The sequence below is a fragment of the Pipra filicauda genome, unplaced genomic scaffold, assembly GCF_003945595.2.
Source record: "Pipra filicauda isolate LSUMZ 115617 unplaced genomic scaffold, ASM394559v2 scaffold548_size709544_pilon, whole genome shotgun sequence".
NCBI classification, from domain to species: Eukaryota; Metazoa; Chordata; class Aves; order Passeriformes; family Pipridae; genus Pipra; species Pipra filicauda.
This window is the reverse complement of record NW_024104696.1, coordinates 475,937-491,198: the sequence shown is the minus strand read 5'-3', so window position 1 is coordinate 491,198 and position 15,262 is coordinate 475,937. Positions and strand designations below refer to the sequence as shown.

Here is a 15,262-nt window from a genome sequence, read left to right as displayed (position 1 = left end):
CCATGCCAGGGTGTCCTGTGGCTTGGGGACGTGCCCTGTGCCCTCCTTTGGGGCTGTGACCGCAGGGGGGGCACAGGGGGGGCACAGAGGGAACGTGTGACAGCCCCAGGTGAGGCCACACAACCCCCCCACCGTGGGTACCCCCCCCGATGTATCCTGGGGGTCCCAGGGGACAAGGTGGAGGCAACACCCTCTGAGTGGCCCAGACTGTGACCCCCCCACTGCAGCCGAGGGGGGGGACACACAGCAAAGACCCCCCCAGCCTGGGCCCCCCCCGGGTCTGCCCAGACACTCCTGACACGAGCTGGGAGGTCTCAGCTGGGAGCCGGGGGGGGGCCATGGGGGCCCGGCGATCCCTGGGATCACCTGGGAAAACCCAAGGGAAAGGGCCCGAGGGCGGCTGAGGCTCCCGAAACTCGTTTCACTGATGAGACAGCGGGTCACGGGGCCATTCCTGTCCCCGGTGTCACCGCGGGCCACTCGTGTGACGAGCGCGTCAGGCCGGGTGTGTCACGGGGGCGGGGGGGGGACAGACCCCCCCCCAGCCCCTTCCCGCAGCCCCCCCCGGCCGGGCAGGACACCCACGGTGCAGCCCCGACCGCAGCCCACCCGGGAGCGCACACGGAGCCGCCCCCGCCGGGCCGGGTCACGCACATCCCACCCACCCACAGCGCCCCTGCCCCCCCCGGGGGCACAGGGACCACCTGGACCCCCCCAAACGCCACCGCGGTGCAACCCCAGGGGCCCGGGGACCCCCAGAACCCACCCCCATGGACCCCAGAGAAACCCCCGTGGACCCCCCAGCAAGAGGGGGGCAACGGGACCCCCACCCCGTGCAGCCACATCTCGCCCCTCCCGGCCCCCAGAGAGGGTTCCTCGGCCCCCCAAAGTCCCCCCCCCGCAGTCTGCCCTGACTCACGCGGTCCCAGCCGGGCGTGGGGGCGGTGGGATCCCGACTGGACACTGATCCACACTTTCCACCCATCCAGAGCCGATCCAGACACCTGGGGGAAGGGGGGGGGTCTGCGGAGGTTTGGGGGGCTCCCTGATTCACGTACGGTCAGACATCCCCCACCCCCCGCCAGCATCCCAGCACGGGGGAGAGGAATCCCAGGGATGGGAATGGGGGTCCTGGTCTGGTCCGAGCTTGGCTGGAGAGATCCCAGACACCCCCCAGCCCCATAATTCCCCTCCCAGCCCCGTGCCCTGCTTTAACACCGGGGGATAATTAAACCCTGGGTGACAAGTAGATAATTAACAAATAATTAGGGGGTCTCATCCAGCCCTGGGGTTGCAGGATGAGTGTCGGGCAAGAGAGACCCCCAAAAGCCTGACATAGAGAGGGGAGGGAGTGTTTGGGGGTGCGGGGGGGGGTGGGTGGTCCCGGCTCCCCCAGTGAGCCCCCGGGGGTGAATCCGGCCCCCCCGTGTCACCAGGACCCCTCACGCGGAGGTGGGAGGGGTGAAAATGGGGGGGTTTGGGCTGGGGAGGGGGGCACTGAGCCCCTTCCTGGCTCTGGGGCGGCTGCAGCCAGACAGGGCAGGGCCGGATCCCGCTCTGGAGCCGCTGATTTACGAGTCTGGGCTGGGTGGCTCCGGCGGCTCCTGGCCCCGGCCCCGGGCTCTGCCTCCACCCAGGGACAGACAGACACCGGGGACCGGGAAATGGGGGGGGCATCGCCCTCCAACCTCCCCCCCCCGGGACCTCCCCCCGGCAGCTCTGCCCATCCCGAGATCCACGACCTGTGGAAATTTGGGCTGTGCTGCACGTGGGGAAACTGAGGCGCGGAGCTGCCCCCCCAGTCTCTCCCCCCCATCCCCCAGTGATGCTCGGGGGGGGGGGGGGCGGGTTCCGGAGCGGGAAGTGTCGCCCCGTGACGTCACGGCCGTGGCCCCATCGCGTCACGGGTGTCCCCGTGGTGGGGAGGGAACGTCGTGGGATCCCCCCGCGGTGGGAGATTCGGAGCCCCCCGTGTCCCTGTGGCCCTGGGGGGGGTCCCTGGGACGGGGGGGGACACCCGGGGTCGTGCAGTGCTGAGGGGGGACCCCCCTGCGCCTTCGTCCCTCCTCCCGGTGCCACCCGGGCTCTGCCAACCGCGGTGGCACCGCCGGGACCCGCGGCCGTCCCTGGGCCACCCGGTGCCGTCGGGTGCCAGGGGCTCCGAGGGCAGGGAGTTAATTAGAGCGGCGGGGATTTAATTAGAGCCGCAGCCGGGCTAAAAATAGCCCGGCGGAGGCGGGCGGGTTATTTTTAGCCGCTCCCAGCCCGGTGCCACCCGGCCGGTGTCGCTCCGTGTTGGCACAAGGTCTGGTGGCACCGCCGCCCTGTGCCAGCTCCGGCGCTCGGAAGCGCGTTCCCGGGAGAGGAGCCGCTCCCGGCGCGTCCTGGAGGTTTAATCTGGGGGGAATTTGGGCAGGGACTCTTTCCTTTCCCCCGCTGGTTGTGGGACACTCGCACGGGGCCTCCGTCCTGCTGTTTGTCCCCCTGCCCGGCCCGTTGTTTGTCCCTCTCCCTGTCACCTGTCCCAGTGTCCATCCCGCCGCCCATCCCGCCCTTCCCAGCCGGCGTTTGTCAGACACCGACCCAGCCCAGCTATTCCCGGCACGCGGCTCCAGCCCGGCCGGAGCAGCAGCAGCAGCAGCACATTCCTGCAGGACTCGCTCCAAGCCTCTCCCGGAGCCCCGGCCTGGATCCCGCTGCCTTCCAGGAAAGCGGCTCCCTGGGAGCACGTTGGGACTGGGCAGGTCCGGTCCCGGAACCTGGAGCTGCTGGGAAGCGGAGCAGGAAGCCGGGGCAGGCCGAGATCCTCTTTTCTCCGAAAAGGGAAGGAACACTGGGAAGGAACACTGGGAAGGAACACTGGGAAGGAACACTGGGAAGGAACGTTGCTCCGGGTTTCGTTTTCCTGCGGCTCCATGGCCTGGAAAGGCTCCGGTGCCTTCCGGGAAGCGGGAGATGCCCAATGGCTCCTGTGCTGCTTGGGATGGGCAGGAGCCACCAGGGATGGGGGGAGCAGCTCCCAAGGGTGGGAGAAGGGGATCCCTGAGGGGCTGCGATCCCTGAGGGACTGTGATCCCTGAGGGGCTGCAATTCCTGGTGGTCCGTGATCCCTGAGGGTCCACGTAAGGAACTGGCATCCCTGGTCCCAGCTGAGCACCCAGGGATGGGGAGGGGAGCACCAGGGCGGTGGGAGCAGCTCCCAAGGGTGGGAGAAGGGGATCCCCGAGGGGTTTCAGTCCTCGAGGGGCTGCGATCCCAGAGGGCCCCCGATCCCCGAGGATCCGGAATTCCCAATCCCACCCGATTCCTCCCCCCCGCCCCCCGTGCCGGGCGCAGGACAGGCCGGAGAGGAAATCTGGCAAAATGCAAAGTGAGCCTTTTTATTGTGTTATCCATTCACTTCGGAACAACGATTCCACGAAATATGAAACACTGTGCGAGAAGTCGGGCTATGGCACACGAGAGAGGAAAACGAACCCGGGCACTGCAGACGGATGAGGAGCCCACGGCACAGACAGCGACCACTTCCTAAGGACAGTCTGTACAAACCTGGATTGGCGTTTGGCAACGAGATCAGAGTTTGGCAAATAATAATAATAATAATAATAATAATAATAATAATAATAATTATAAGGATAGACCCGAGAGAAGGAGAGGAGGAGCGCGGAGGGTCCCACGAGGGCTCCGTGCGATGGATAAATGAGTTATTGGGGTTTTGTTAAATAAAGGCGACTTTTTAAGCACTTGGAAACAAGGGGGGATTTGGGAGCATCCCGAGGCTCCGGACCACACCAGGCTCGGGGTGCCCGGGAGTCTCCCGGCTCCGTCCCCCGAGACAGGGAGGGCAGGACAAAGAGGAGGGAGGAAAAATTAAATAGAAGCAATGTTTCCCTCTCCCTTTTCTTTCCCAGTTTTCTATTTTTGGCACCGGCTTTCACCACATGCCATAAAGAAAGGCTGGACAGATCTGGGCATGTGGTTACCTCCAAAAAAAGGCCTTTGTGGAGCCCGGGGCTCCGGCTCCTCCCGCTCTCCCCTCGCCCTTTGCAGCACTTAAAAAGTCCTGAAAAGTCTTTTTTTTTGTGTGTGTGTGGTTTGTTTTTTTTTTTTTTCTTCCTTTTTCCCTTTTTTTTTTTTTTTTTTTTTTTTTAAATTTTTGGCAAATGCACTAACACAGTACACGCAACTACTGGAATCTGCACTTCTATTTATGCCAACAAAAAAACACCTACAGGATGAGACGTATTACTCGGACGCGGATAGAATTTCCGAAAAAAAAAAAACAAAGCCAAAAAAAAAAAAAAAAAAAAAAAAAAAAAGAAGAAAAAAAATTACTTCAAAAATCAAGGATTTTTTTCCACCGAAACGAGTCCCCCACGGAGCCCCAGCACCCGCCGGCAGCTCCCACCACCCGGCTCCGGCGTTACCCTCGGCACATTCCGGAGTCCCCACGCCAAGGACCCCCCAGCCCTGTCCCCAGGCTCCCGTGGGTGGGAGATGCTCCACGGCCTTTCTCCCACCTCCCTGCCCCTGCTCCCTGCCCCTTCTCCCACCTCCCGGCTCCTCGCCCCTTTTCCCAGCTTGCCCCTTCTCCCTGCCCCTTTCCCCGGCTCCTTTTCCCTTCTCCCTGCCCCTTTTCCCGGCTCTTTGCCCCTTCTCCCAGCTCCCGGCTCCTTCCCTTCTCCCTGCCCCGTTCTCCCAGCTCCAACACGGCTCGGGCAGGACCCCGGGGGGGGTGGAAGGACAAGGGGGGGGGGCAGAGTGACCCCAAAGTGCTGGACCGTGCTGTGCCCGGCTGGGTTTGCCGGCCCAGCATCCCAAAGGATTTGCCGAGGATCCCGCAGTGGGGGCCGGGAGGGGCGGGATGTTGGAGCCCCTGAGGATGCCGGGGGGGGGTCCGGCAGCCCCTGCCCGGGTGGCGGAGGAGGAGGAAGAGGAGGAGGAGGGGGAATTCCCGGCTCCGCTCCCGCTCCGTGCCCGCGGCCCCGGGATAGCACCATGCTCTGGTCTCTAACACAGAGGAAGAATCAGCGATCTGGAGTAGAAAAATAAGGCTGGAACTGTACGAGATTAAGGACAGAGGGAATTCCCTCCTGGAGAAGGGAAAGCCCGGCTGTGGCTGAGCCCAGGCTGGACTCGGAGTGTCCGTTCCCTCCCGGCGGGCGGGAGCTTGGAGTTATTTTGGATTTAGGACAGAACTCACCAAGAAGGGGGCACAGAGGGAAATATCCCCCTTTTCCCTGCTCTGCTCCCTCACACCGGGAGGGGGTGACATCCAAGGGGTCACCTGTGCCCTGGAATGCCGGGTCAGGAGCCCAGGACACAGTGGGGGGACACAGGAGCTTTTCCCAGGATCCCGGGAAAGCCGCGGCGGGCGCACACGGGGGGTTTCCATTAGTGTTAAAAACGTGGGATTTTCCCGATTCTGTTTAAAAGGCAAGTGATGGCAGACTGAAAACAAGGAATGGCGAGATTCCTGCAACCAAGGAATGGAAACGGAGCAGCTCTGCCCTTCCCAGCCCCCCGGGATCCCGGGAGGAATCCCCTTCCCTGGGTACCAGCCACGCTCTGCTCCTCTCCCTGTCTCTGAGCCCCACTCCGGCAGCTCCCGGTGCCTTGGGAGCCAGTGCCAGCCCTGGGAATTCCATCTGCCTCTGGAGAGCAGCCAGGGAAGCTCCCAGTGTCCTGCCTGCACCAGTGACTCCCACCAGCAGCCCCAGTTTGGGCTGCAGGGATTCTCCCTCCAACGACAGCAGGGGGGGGATCAGCCGAGTCCAGGGGTCTCCTCCAGCCCCCCTTTCCCATGGGAAGTGCTCCCAGTCCCATGAAGGGATTCGCCCCCTGTGGTTCCCATCCCAGTGGAGGCTCTGGCGTTTCAAACCAAATCCAAAGCTTTGGGGGAAGGGGGAAACTCCCAGGATTTCACACCAGGTGTGGCCGGTTGGTTGGTTTGGGGTTTTCCTTCTCTTCCCAAAACCAACCCCCGTGTTCAGGATAACTGGGAACGGCCACAAACGGTGCCTCTGCCTACGGTGGGAGGCTGGACTTGATGGTCCCAGATTCCAACCTAATTCTGGGATTCTGGGAGTGTTGGCCACGTTCCAAGGAGCTCCTGAGCCCCGGGATCTGCCCTGTGGACACGGGTCGGGTTTGGCAATCCCAGGATCCGTCCCCTTCCCGACAGATCCAGCGGCTGGGGAGCTCCCTGGGGCTTCCCTGAGCTCCAGGCTCTCTCCCGAGCACACTCCCAGCTCCGTGGCAGGAAGGCTCTCCCGCTCCCCCTCTTCCTGCTCCGTGCTGGGTTATCCCACTGGGAACACGGTGCTCCCTGTCAAATCCCACTCCGAGATTCCCAAGGGATGGGAACTGAGCTGTGTCTTCTCCTCACCCTCATCTCCCCTAAACCTCACTGATCCCCTCCCCCTGAGCCTCATTCCCTGGGTTCCCTGGAAAGAATTCCACTCGCTGGGAAATTTGCCGTTTTTCGTGTTTTGGGCTGAAACTCCCCAAAAGGCCCATTTTCCCAGATTCTGGATGCCCACCTGGAAGGTCCTTCCCCCCCCCCAGCACAGAGACCCCCCAGGAGCAGCTGGGGGGGCTGGTCCCAGCCTCCCCCATCCCTGGGGCTCCCTGACATTCCTCCCGGGATCTGTTCCCCCCCGGGGCCATTCCCTGTTCCAAGCAGATGCAGGGAAGGGCCCCCCTCACCTCCCTCCAGCCATTCCCAACAGGGATTTTTCCAGCTGTTTTTTTTGTTGTTGTTGTTTGTTTGTTTGTTTCTTTCCTTTTTTTTTTTTTTTTTGGTACTAATTTTCTACAAAATCTCTCCCACCCGGGGCCCCTCCTCGTTCCCTTCTCCAGAAACGAGAGCAAATTCCTGCTGATTGGAGACTTGATTGGATCGGAGCACCCGGAGCTCCGGCCTCACATCCCACTGGGAACACCACGACCCCCCCCCCACCTCCTCCCCAATTCCAATATCCCTGTTAAAATCCTCCCCCCCCCTCCCTCCACCCCGGTTTATTCCGAATCCCGATTTAAATTCCGACCCCTCTCCACGTGCAGCCCGTGCCCAGGAACGGACACCCTGCCCTAAAAACCGCTCCCCAATTATTATCTCCGTGTAATTGGTTGTTCTGTGGTGTGGTTTGGGTTTTTGTTGGGTTTTTTTTCGGGAATTTAAGTTCTGTTTGAAGCCAACATTTAGAGTTTACCCCCGGGCGCGGGGGCAGGTGCTGGAGCTGGGTTTCAGTGGCTGGAGCAGGATGCCCTTCCGGAGGGATCCGGAGCTATAGGATGGTACAGGGCTTTTTGTCCTTAAAGGGGTTCTCGGACGCGGGGACTCCAACCAGCAGCGGGTCGTTCCGGGCATGCTGCTCACAGTAGTTCATGAGCTCAGAGGAGGCTTTCGAGACCTGGAATGTTGGGGGAAAAAGCAGGAGGTGAGCGGGGACATTCCCAGCTCCAGAGAGGGAGCTGACACCCGGCTTTTCCTCACGGAAAATGAGGGAGATGGGCAGAGAGAAACGGGGGAACTGGACGTGGAAATGGAGCGTTGTTATGGTCTGGCACAAATAAAGGGATGAGTGTGGGGAGGTAACCCTGGCTGAGAGCGAGAGATTGAAAAGCTGGTGTTACTGCCCTCGTTTTTGAGGGATTTGGGATGAACAGGCAAGGGAAAGGCCTCTTTGAGTGCGGCCTCTGACGTTAAAAATGGAGCTGTGGAAACCCTTGGAAGCTGCTCCTCCAGGCTCTGCTTGGTTGAGTTCAAAGCTGGTTTTTGGGAAGGGCTCCGAGGAGGGGGAGAGCCCACCGGGAGCTGCCAGAGGCTCTGGAGACCAACAGATCCCGTTTTTTGTCCAAATGACCTTCAATCACTGGTGGGACGTGGGGCAAACACAGGACAGAGGTGGAACCAGAGCGTGTCGGGAGGCCCAGACCTGCTGCAGAGCCCTGATTTTCCTCCTCCCTGGTGCCAGAGGGGCCAGATCATTCCCAAATCCACCCCTGGCTCATCCCTCCCTTCTCCTCCCCCCTCAGAGTGTCCCACTGAGGCTCTCAGGGGATGTGGAGGTTTCCAGGCCACTCCAGGATCTCCTCACAGGTCCCTCCGAGCTCAGGCCAAGCCGATCTCCCCTCTGGGATTGGGGGTAATTAGTGTCTTAAGGGATTAATTGCTTTAAGCACAGCCTTGACCTTGCCCCTGCAGCAAGTTCTGCTCTGGGATCCCAGTGTCTGTGCTGAGGGTGTTTGGAATGTTCATTCCTGGGCAGAACTTTAATGCTGAATTTTGCAAAACGCTCGGAGATTCCCCCCAAAAGCTCCTTGTCTCTGGATCTGCCTTCCCAGGAGACACCAAAGCACAGCAGGAGGGTCCCCACCCCGTGGGGTGGAAGCACAGATGGAAGGGGTTTGCCTAAAACTGCACAGAAAAGGGGTTTTATCCCACTTTTCTTCCTCACTTTGAGCTTTTGGTTCCTGCTGAAACGTTTAGCGACAGCACAGAACTGCAAGTTCTGAAAAACTGCAAAAAAATCCTAAAAAAACTAAAAAGGGGAGATTCAGTTGAGACACGAGGAGGAAATTCCTCCCTGTGAGGGGGGTGAGGCACTGGAAAGGATTTCCCAGAGCTGCCCCATCCCTGGAAGGGTCCAAGGCCAGGCTGGATGGGGCTTGGAGCAACCTGGGCTGGTTCTTTTTTAAACCATGAGGGTTTGTAGCTGTTTTTAGGGCCTTTCCAGGCTCCAGCCAGGCTTTTTAGGGAAGACAAGCTAAATTACAGGTCTTCCCCCAGCAGCCAGTGCTGACTCTCCCAAGGGGAACGAGGGTGGCTCAGCTCCAGGATCCCAGACAGAGGGAGGAGGGGGGAGTGCACTTCCTGACCTTTGGAGCTGGGAGTGCTCCAAAGGCTTTGCTGGGAAAGAGCAACAGGGCTGAGACCCCTCCTAGGAGCTCCTCCAGCTCCTGCTTCCAGACCTGTCACAGAATCCTGGAATGGTTTGGGTTGGAAGCACCTCAAAGCCCATCCAGTGCCACCCCCTGCCCTGGGCAGGGACATCTCCCACCATCCCAGGCTGCTCCAACCTGGCCTTGGACACTCCCAGGGATGGGGCAGCCACAGCTTCTCTGGGCAACCTGTGCCAGGGCCTGCCCACCCTCCCAGGGAGGAATTCCTTCCGTATATCCAACCTGAATTTCCCCTCTTCCCGTTTGAACCCATCACTCCTTGTCCTGTCACTGCAGCTCCTGACGGAGAGTCCCCTCTGCAGCTTCCCCCAGATCCCGGAGGGAATGCTGGAGCACTGGAACATCCCCTCTGGAGACGTCACAGCCCTGCTGGGAGACCCCAAAGCAGCTGCCCAGGGTCCCTTCCCGCTCCCAGGCCCACCTTGATCCTCTCGATCCCGGCCTCGATGCGGAGCTGCTCCACCAGCTTCCGGGCCTGCGCTATGTTGTTAGTTGTTGACATTCTCTGCCATCGGCTCCAGGCCCCAGCACAGGAGAATCCTGCAAAAAAACAGGGGGGAAAACTGGGGTTGGCACCGTGCACGGGGCCGCTGGGACACCGCCCACCACCCAGGAATCCTGGGGGGGTTGGGAAGGGCCTCGAAGCCCCTCCGGTTCCAGGGACACCTTCCACCTCCACCTTGGGAAGGGCCGTGTCCGCCCCGACAGCCACGTGCAAAGGGCTTCCAGGAGCTCTGATGACACCAATGGAACGTTTCCTGGTTTTGCTTCAAGTTCCCCTTTCCCTGAAGCAGCAAAAACTTTGCCGACGAGAGCGGAAAAATAAGAACCTTTTTCCACAGAAGCAAAGCTCTGCTGGAGCCCCACCCCGAGCTGGGCACCAGGGGGGCTCCCAGGGTCCTGGGGACCCATCTGCAGCGTCCCTGGGGTGGGGTTTTGGTGTCCCTGTCACCTGGGGAGGGGCCACCTGCACATGGGGCCATGTCTGTGGGGTGGTGTCCAACCTGCCCGTGGGATTGTGTCCAACCTGCCTGTGGGATCATGTCCAACCTTTCCATGGGATTGTGTCCAACCTGCCCATGGGATCATGTCCAACCTTTCCATGGGATCATGTCCAACCTGCCTGTGGGATTGTGTCCAACCTGCCCGTGGGGTCGTGTCCGACCAGCCCACGGGATCGTGTCCCGCATTCCTGTGGGGCCGTGTCCCTGCATCCCCTGCTGCAGCTGGACACCCTGGCAGGAGCAGGCAGTGATTAAAACACCTCCCTCGAAATGCAGCAGCAGCATCTGAAGGAGTTTGTGCCCAGCCCCAAACAATGCAGGCCTGTCACGGGGCCGGGCCGGGCACTCTGGGGGCAGCTCCGGCCACGCTGGATCCCCTGGACAGGCACCATTCCCGGGTGGTTTTCTCTGTGACATCCCAGGGGGGCTCTGCAGAGGTGTCAGCACAGCCCCCTCCTCGCCCTGCCCCAGACCCCTCAGTGCCAGGGCAGAGGGTGCAGCTCCCACCTCCCGCCCAGGAGACGGGGCCGGAGGAGGAAGGAGCCAAAGCAAACACGGAGCCGGATCCAGCGGCGCTCCCGGGGCCCTCCAGCCGCCCACCACAGCCCTGCAGTGCCTGCTTTAATTAGAGGCTCCTCCAACGTCCTCCCCAGGCCCGGCAGCTTCAAAGCTGAGCCTTCCCGGGGGGAGCAGGGCAGGAGCTCCTGCCCCATCCCAAATCCTCGCAGGCTCGGGCTGTCTCGCCCGGGTTTAGACATTAAGGGAGTTTATTCCAGACCACAGGGGCACTCTCAGGGATTATCTGGCTTGGCAGCAGCGTCCAACACGCGCTGAGCTCGATCCCCGAGCAGCGTTTGGAACACGGGATGCTGTGGGATAAACAGGCAGTGCTCCATCAGCATTCCCGATCCAGCACGGGATGATTCCCTGAACCAGCGGGGTTATTCGGAAACCTCCGCCCCTCCAGCCCTGGAAAGCGTTGGTCAGGGTGACACGGGGAGACACACGGGTGGAACCAAGTCTGGTTCTGTGGAAAACGGGAGAAGGAAGCAGGCTGGTCCCTGGGGGAAGGATCCTCCTCTCCTGCTCCAGCCTGAAGCGCTCCAAAGCAGTGCAGGAGGGATCAGGAGCAGGAAAAGCTCCGTCTCAAAGTCAAGCTCTTTCTAAGTCCGTTCTGTGAACTCAAGAGACCTTCCTGCTGCAAACAGTTCCCCAAAACAATGTGCACCTGGGTAAGGAATTAGCAGCAGCTGGGGGGAAAAAAAAAATCCAAGCAATTCGTGTTTCCAAGTATTTCATGTTTGCAGCAGCGCAGGATCACCTGCCTGTACTTTCCCAGCTTCCTGTTTATGGAAGGAGGCTGATGAATCAGCCGAGGGAGAGTTACCTCAGGGGACTTCTGGGAGAAGCACAGCCTGTATCCCCGTCCCCATCCCTGTCCCTGCAGCATCCCGGGGAACCCAGCCTGGCTGGAGGAAGGCCAGCGTGGAGAGTCCCACTCCGTGGCAGAATTGCCAAATGAGTGTTTTTAAAGTCCTTGGCAAGGGGGCAGAAGTTTTGTTCCAACTGCTCTGCAGCTCCCCAGCACCCCAGTGGATCCCTGTCTCCCCGATCCCACAGCAGGACCTGCACTGGGCTCAGGGCACCCGGTCCTGCTCCGGGGCTGCTCCCGGTGGGATCTGCACGGTGGCTCCTGTTCCCAGGGTGAACAATTAACCAGGCAGTCACTGGCACCCGCAGGCCATCGACCCACAGACCCGGTGGGGCTCCCCAGGGCGTCCTCGGGAGGTGGCAAAAGCCAAAACAAACTTTGGAGATGTCACTTGGAGCGGGGCGGGACTGACCCGTGAGGTAAAGGAATTTGGAGAGCAGCACTGAGGGGGGTGTGATGTCAGCCAGGGGGACACCAGGACCGTCCTGGGTCCGGATGCAGCTCCGTAGTCCCTTTGCCCACCTTGGAGAACTCGGTGTTTGGGAAGGGAGGGGATGTGATTGATGTGCCTGCGGCTGGGCCTGGGCAGGAAGGACGGGACAGTCGGGACACCCGGGCCTCCTGCACATCCTCCTGCCTGCGCTGGCACCTGACTGTGGAGGAATAACCCACACAGCCAGAGCTCCCTCCTGCCAGAGGGGCAAAGCCTGCGGGGTTTGGCCGGGACTCACCTCCCGCCGCCGGCGCCGGGCCAGGGCTGAGCGTTCCCGTGACTCGGCAGAACGGCCCCGCTGAGTCATCAGCACACATCACTCAGCAAAAATAAACCCTCCTGCGCCTCTGCCAGAGCACCCTCTGCCTTCCCGGCTCAGCCAGCCTCCCCTTCTCCCCGGCAGCGTTCCTGGGCTGCCCGGAACGTTCCCATTTTCGGGAACGGCTCTCGCTGCGTTCCCACCACGTCAGCTCGTTTCTCGCTCGCTCGGAGAGGGATTCCAGGAGGGGCGAAGTCGCCAGATCTTGCAGCTCTCCGGGCTGTTATCCCTGTTCCTCTGGCAGCAGAGGGATCTGGCAGATCCCAGGCCAGGGCTCGGGGCTGCAGCGAGACCTCCCACCTCTGGGGTGGGATGGTGGATGGAAAATGCTGCAGCACTAAAATCAACGAGATTTAACAGAAATTCAGAGAACAGGAGAGCAGGGGCAGTGATGGGTCGCCCAGGAGTGTTCCAAGGTCGAGGCCAACACAAACAGCCCTGAGGGAGGTTGTGAAACCCGGACAAGGATCTTGGAGTGCAGGTCAGGGGCACAGTGGGCTCGGGAATGAGGTAACACAACCCGAGGGACGCTCTGGCTGCAGCACAAACAGCCCGGGAACACTCCTGCCTGTTTTAGGAAAAGCGCTGGAAGACTGAGGCCCAGCAGTTAAGTCAGGATACATCCTGAAACAATCAGGATTTGCTGTTTTAAACTGTTTTGCACATTATGGACTAAGGGCAGGTCAGGATGCTCAGAACCACGTCCTGCACCAGCTCGGTTTGACTCCAGATCAGCCCCAAATCTCCTCTCCTGGGAGAGGAGATCACTCTCCACCACTAAACAAAAGCATTTCAAGGAACACACCGAGTCTCCTGTTCACATCACGTCCCTTCCCAAAGGAGGCTGCTCAGTGTTCCCGAGCAGGTGGGGCAGTGGGGACTCGGGGCTGTGCCGGGTCCGTCCCGCACAGCCCTGACGTCAGGGCAGCACCCACCGGGGCGGCCCCTCCGCGCCTCACAGAGCCCCCCCCGTTCCCGAGAGAGCTCTCCCTGCAGCGGGCGGGCTGCGAAAGGCCTCGTCTGGGCTGTTCTCCCGAGGAGAGACAGCCCGAACCCGCGCAGCCCCTGAGTCAGCCGCGTGCCGCAGCAGCGGTGACAGAGCGGTGACAGAGCGGTGACAGCAGCGGTGACACAGCGCGGGCTCTGACGGGCGGTGACTCAGCAGCGGCTCCGTGCGGGAGCAGCCGCCTCCTCCTGCCGAGCTCTCCGAGCATCCCTGACCTTCCCTTCCCTGCCCTTCCTTTCCCTTCCCTCCCCTCCGCTTCCCAGCCCCGCGCCCGCGGTGCTCCCGGGATGCAGGGCTGGGCGGGATGCAGGGCTGGGCGGGATGCAGGGCTGGGCGGGATGCAGAGCTCCCGGGGTGCAGGGCTCCCGGGATGCAGGGTTCAGCGGGATGCAGGGTTCCCGGGATGCAGGGTTCAGCGGGATGCAGGGCTCCCGGGATGCAGGGTTCAGCGGGATGCAGGGTTCCCGGGATGCAGGGCTCGGCGGGATGCAGGGTTCCCGGGATGCAGGGCTCCCGGGATGCAGGGCTGGGCGGGATGCAGGGCTCCCGGGATGCAGGGCTGGGCGGGATGCAGGGCTCCCGGGATGCAGGGCTCCCGGGATGCAGGGATGCAGGGTTCCCGGGATGCAGGGCTCGGCGGGATGCAGGGCTCCCGGGATGCAGGGTTCAGCGGGATGCAGGGTTCCCGGGATACAGGGCTCGGCGGGACCCAGGGCGGGGTGCGGGAGCCCGGCCCTGCCCCCGGCCCGGCACCGAAACGGCGGCCCCGGCTGCCGAAACTGGCCCCGGGCCGGCGGGCCTGCCCCGGCCTGCTCTGCCCGACAGCCGCTCATCCATCCCCGCCTGGCACCGGCCCCGTTCCCTTCCAGCCGCCGCTGCCACCTTCCCGCGGTGACGGCACGGCACAAACACGCGCTGATCCCTCCCGAGCCGGAATTCCTCCCATGCTTCTCATAGCTGGGAGCCGCCACTCCTCGCAGGGCGAACAAACACCGAGCACCTGAGGAACTGCCCGAGTTACGCTGCTTTTGTCCTCCTTCCCTCCCCCCTCCCCGCTCAAAATGTGGGATCGGTGCTCGTGGATGTCCCCGTGGGAAGCGCCGGGAGAGCACCCGCATCCTGGGATGAGGGAGCGGGATGCTCCTCGCTGGGAAGGGGTGTGGGGACATGGTCAGGGCAAGGCCACGCTCCAGGACCTTGGCCTTGATCAAACTGTGCTTTATTAAAGGGCAGCCCCACACCCGCAGCATCCCGAGCTGCACGACCCCAAACCGGAGCTGCAGGAAGCCAACCCCGCCTTGGCTGCAGCCCGAGGGTACCCGAGCCCCTCCCACAGCCCCCCCTGCTCGGAGGGAGCAGCTCCTGCCCAGGTGGGAGCCTGGATCCCCTCCTGGAGCAGGGCCAGGCACCCGAGCGGAGCCACACGGAGCGATCCCGGAGCCGGGCTGGTGCCAGGAAAGAGAGGGGGGGACAAAGGGGGAGCCTGGGACTGGTATCCCAGTGTCAATCCCTGCTTTTAGGGATGACCTCATGCTTTTTCGGAACAGAGAGCGGCTGTTGGGGCCGTGGCATTTACTCCTTGTCTGGGCAGAACAAAGCTGGCTCCGTTTTCCTTTTACACTTCCTGAGCAGCAGCTCCACAGCTCAATGAGCCATTGAATTTTTCCCTGAGTGCAGCAATTTTTAATTCTCTTTTTTTCTCTCCCCTCCTTTAAGACCCTCAGATTTCTGTGGCGTGGGACAATGCTCGGGAGAGGAGCTCGGCCCAGGAGCCATCCCAGGGTGGGAAAACTCCTCAGGAAGGGCTGGGCTCCGCTCTGCCTCCTGCTCAGGACGGGGGGTTACCCACATTTTGGTGCTGAAACCATCCAGCTGGGTTTTCCACGCCTTCTCCTACAGCTTGACCAGCACCAGGAGCTCTGGGATGCCAAAGTGTTTCACTTTGGGAATAAAGAAGTTCCCAAAGTACCCGGAGCTCCTCTAGGTTTGCAAACTGTCCCTCCCTGGGTAAATCACAAACCTCCTTACAACAGGTCGTAAC

General features: G+C 61.6%; 1 protein-coding gene across 2 annotated transcripts in view; it reads right to left on the bottom strand.

Annotated features, from left to right (window-relative positions):
- Positions 1 to 7,110: 7,110 nt before the first annotated feature.
- GNG7 (G protein subunit gamma 7) overlaps positions 7,111 to 15,262 on the bottom strand; it is a 52,557-nt gene continuing 44,405 nt past the window's right edge. For both annotated transcript variants that reach the window (XM_027731017.2, XM_027731015.2), the window contains 2 exons: positions 9,389 to 9,507; positions 7,111 to 7,415 (listed from right to left, as the gene is read on the bottom strand). In XM_027731017.2, coding sequence (XP_027586818.1) covers positions 7,290 to 7,415; positions 9,389 to 9,469 — 207 coding nt within the window. In that variant the 5' untranslated portion in view covers positions 9,470 to 9,507 and the 3' untranslated portion in view covers positions 7,111 to 7,289. The remainder of the gene's footprint in view (positions 7,416 to 9,388; positions 9,508 to 15,262) is intronic.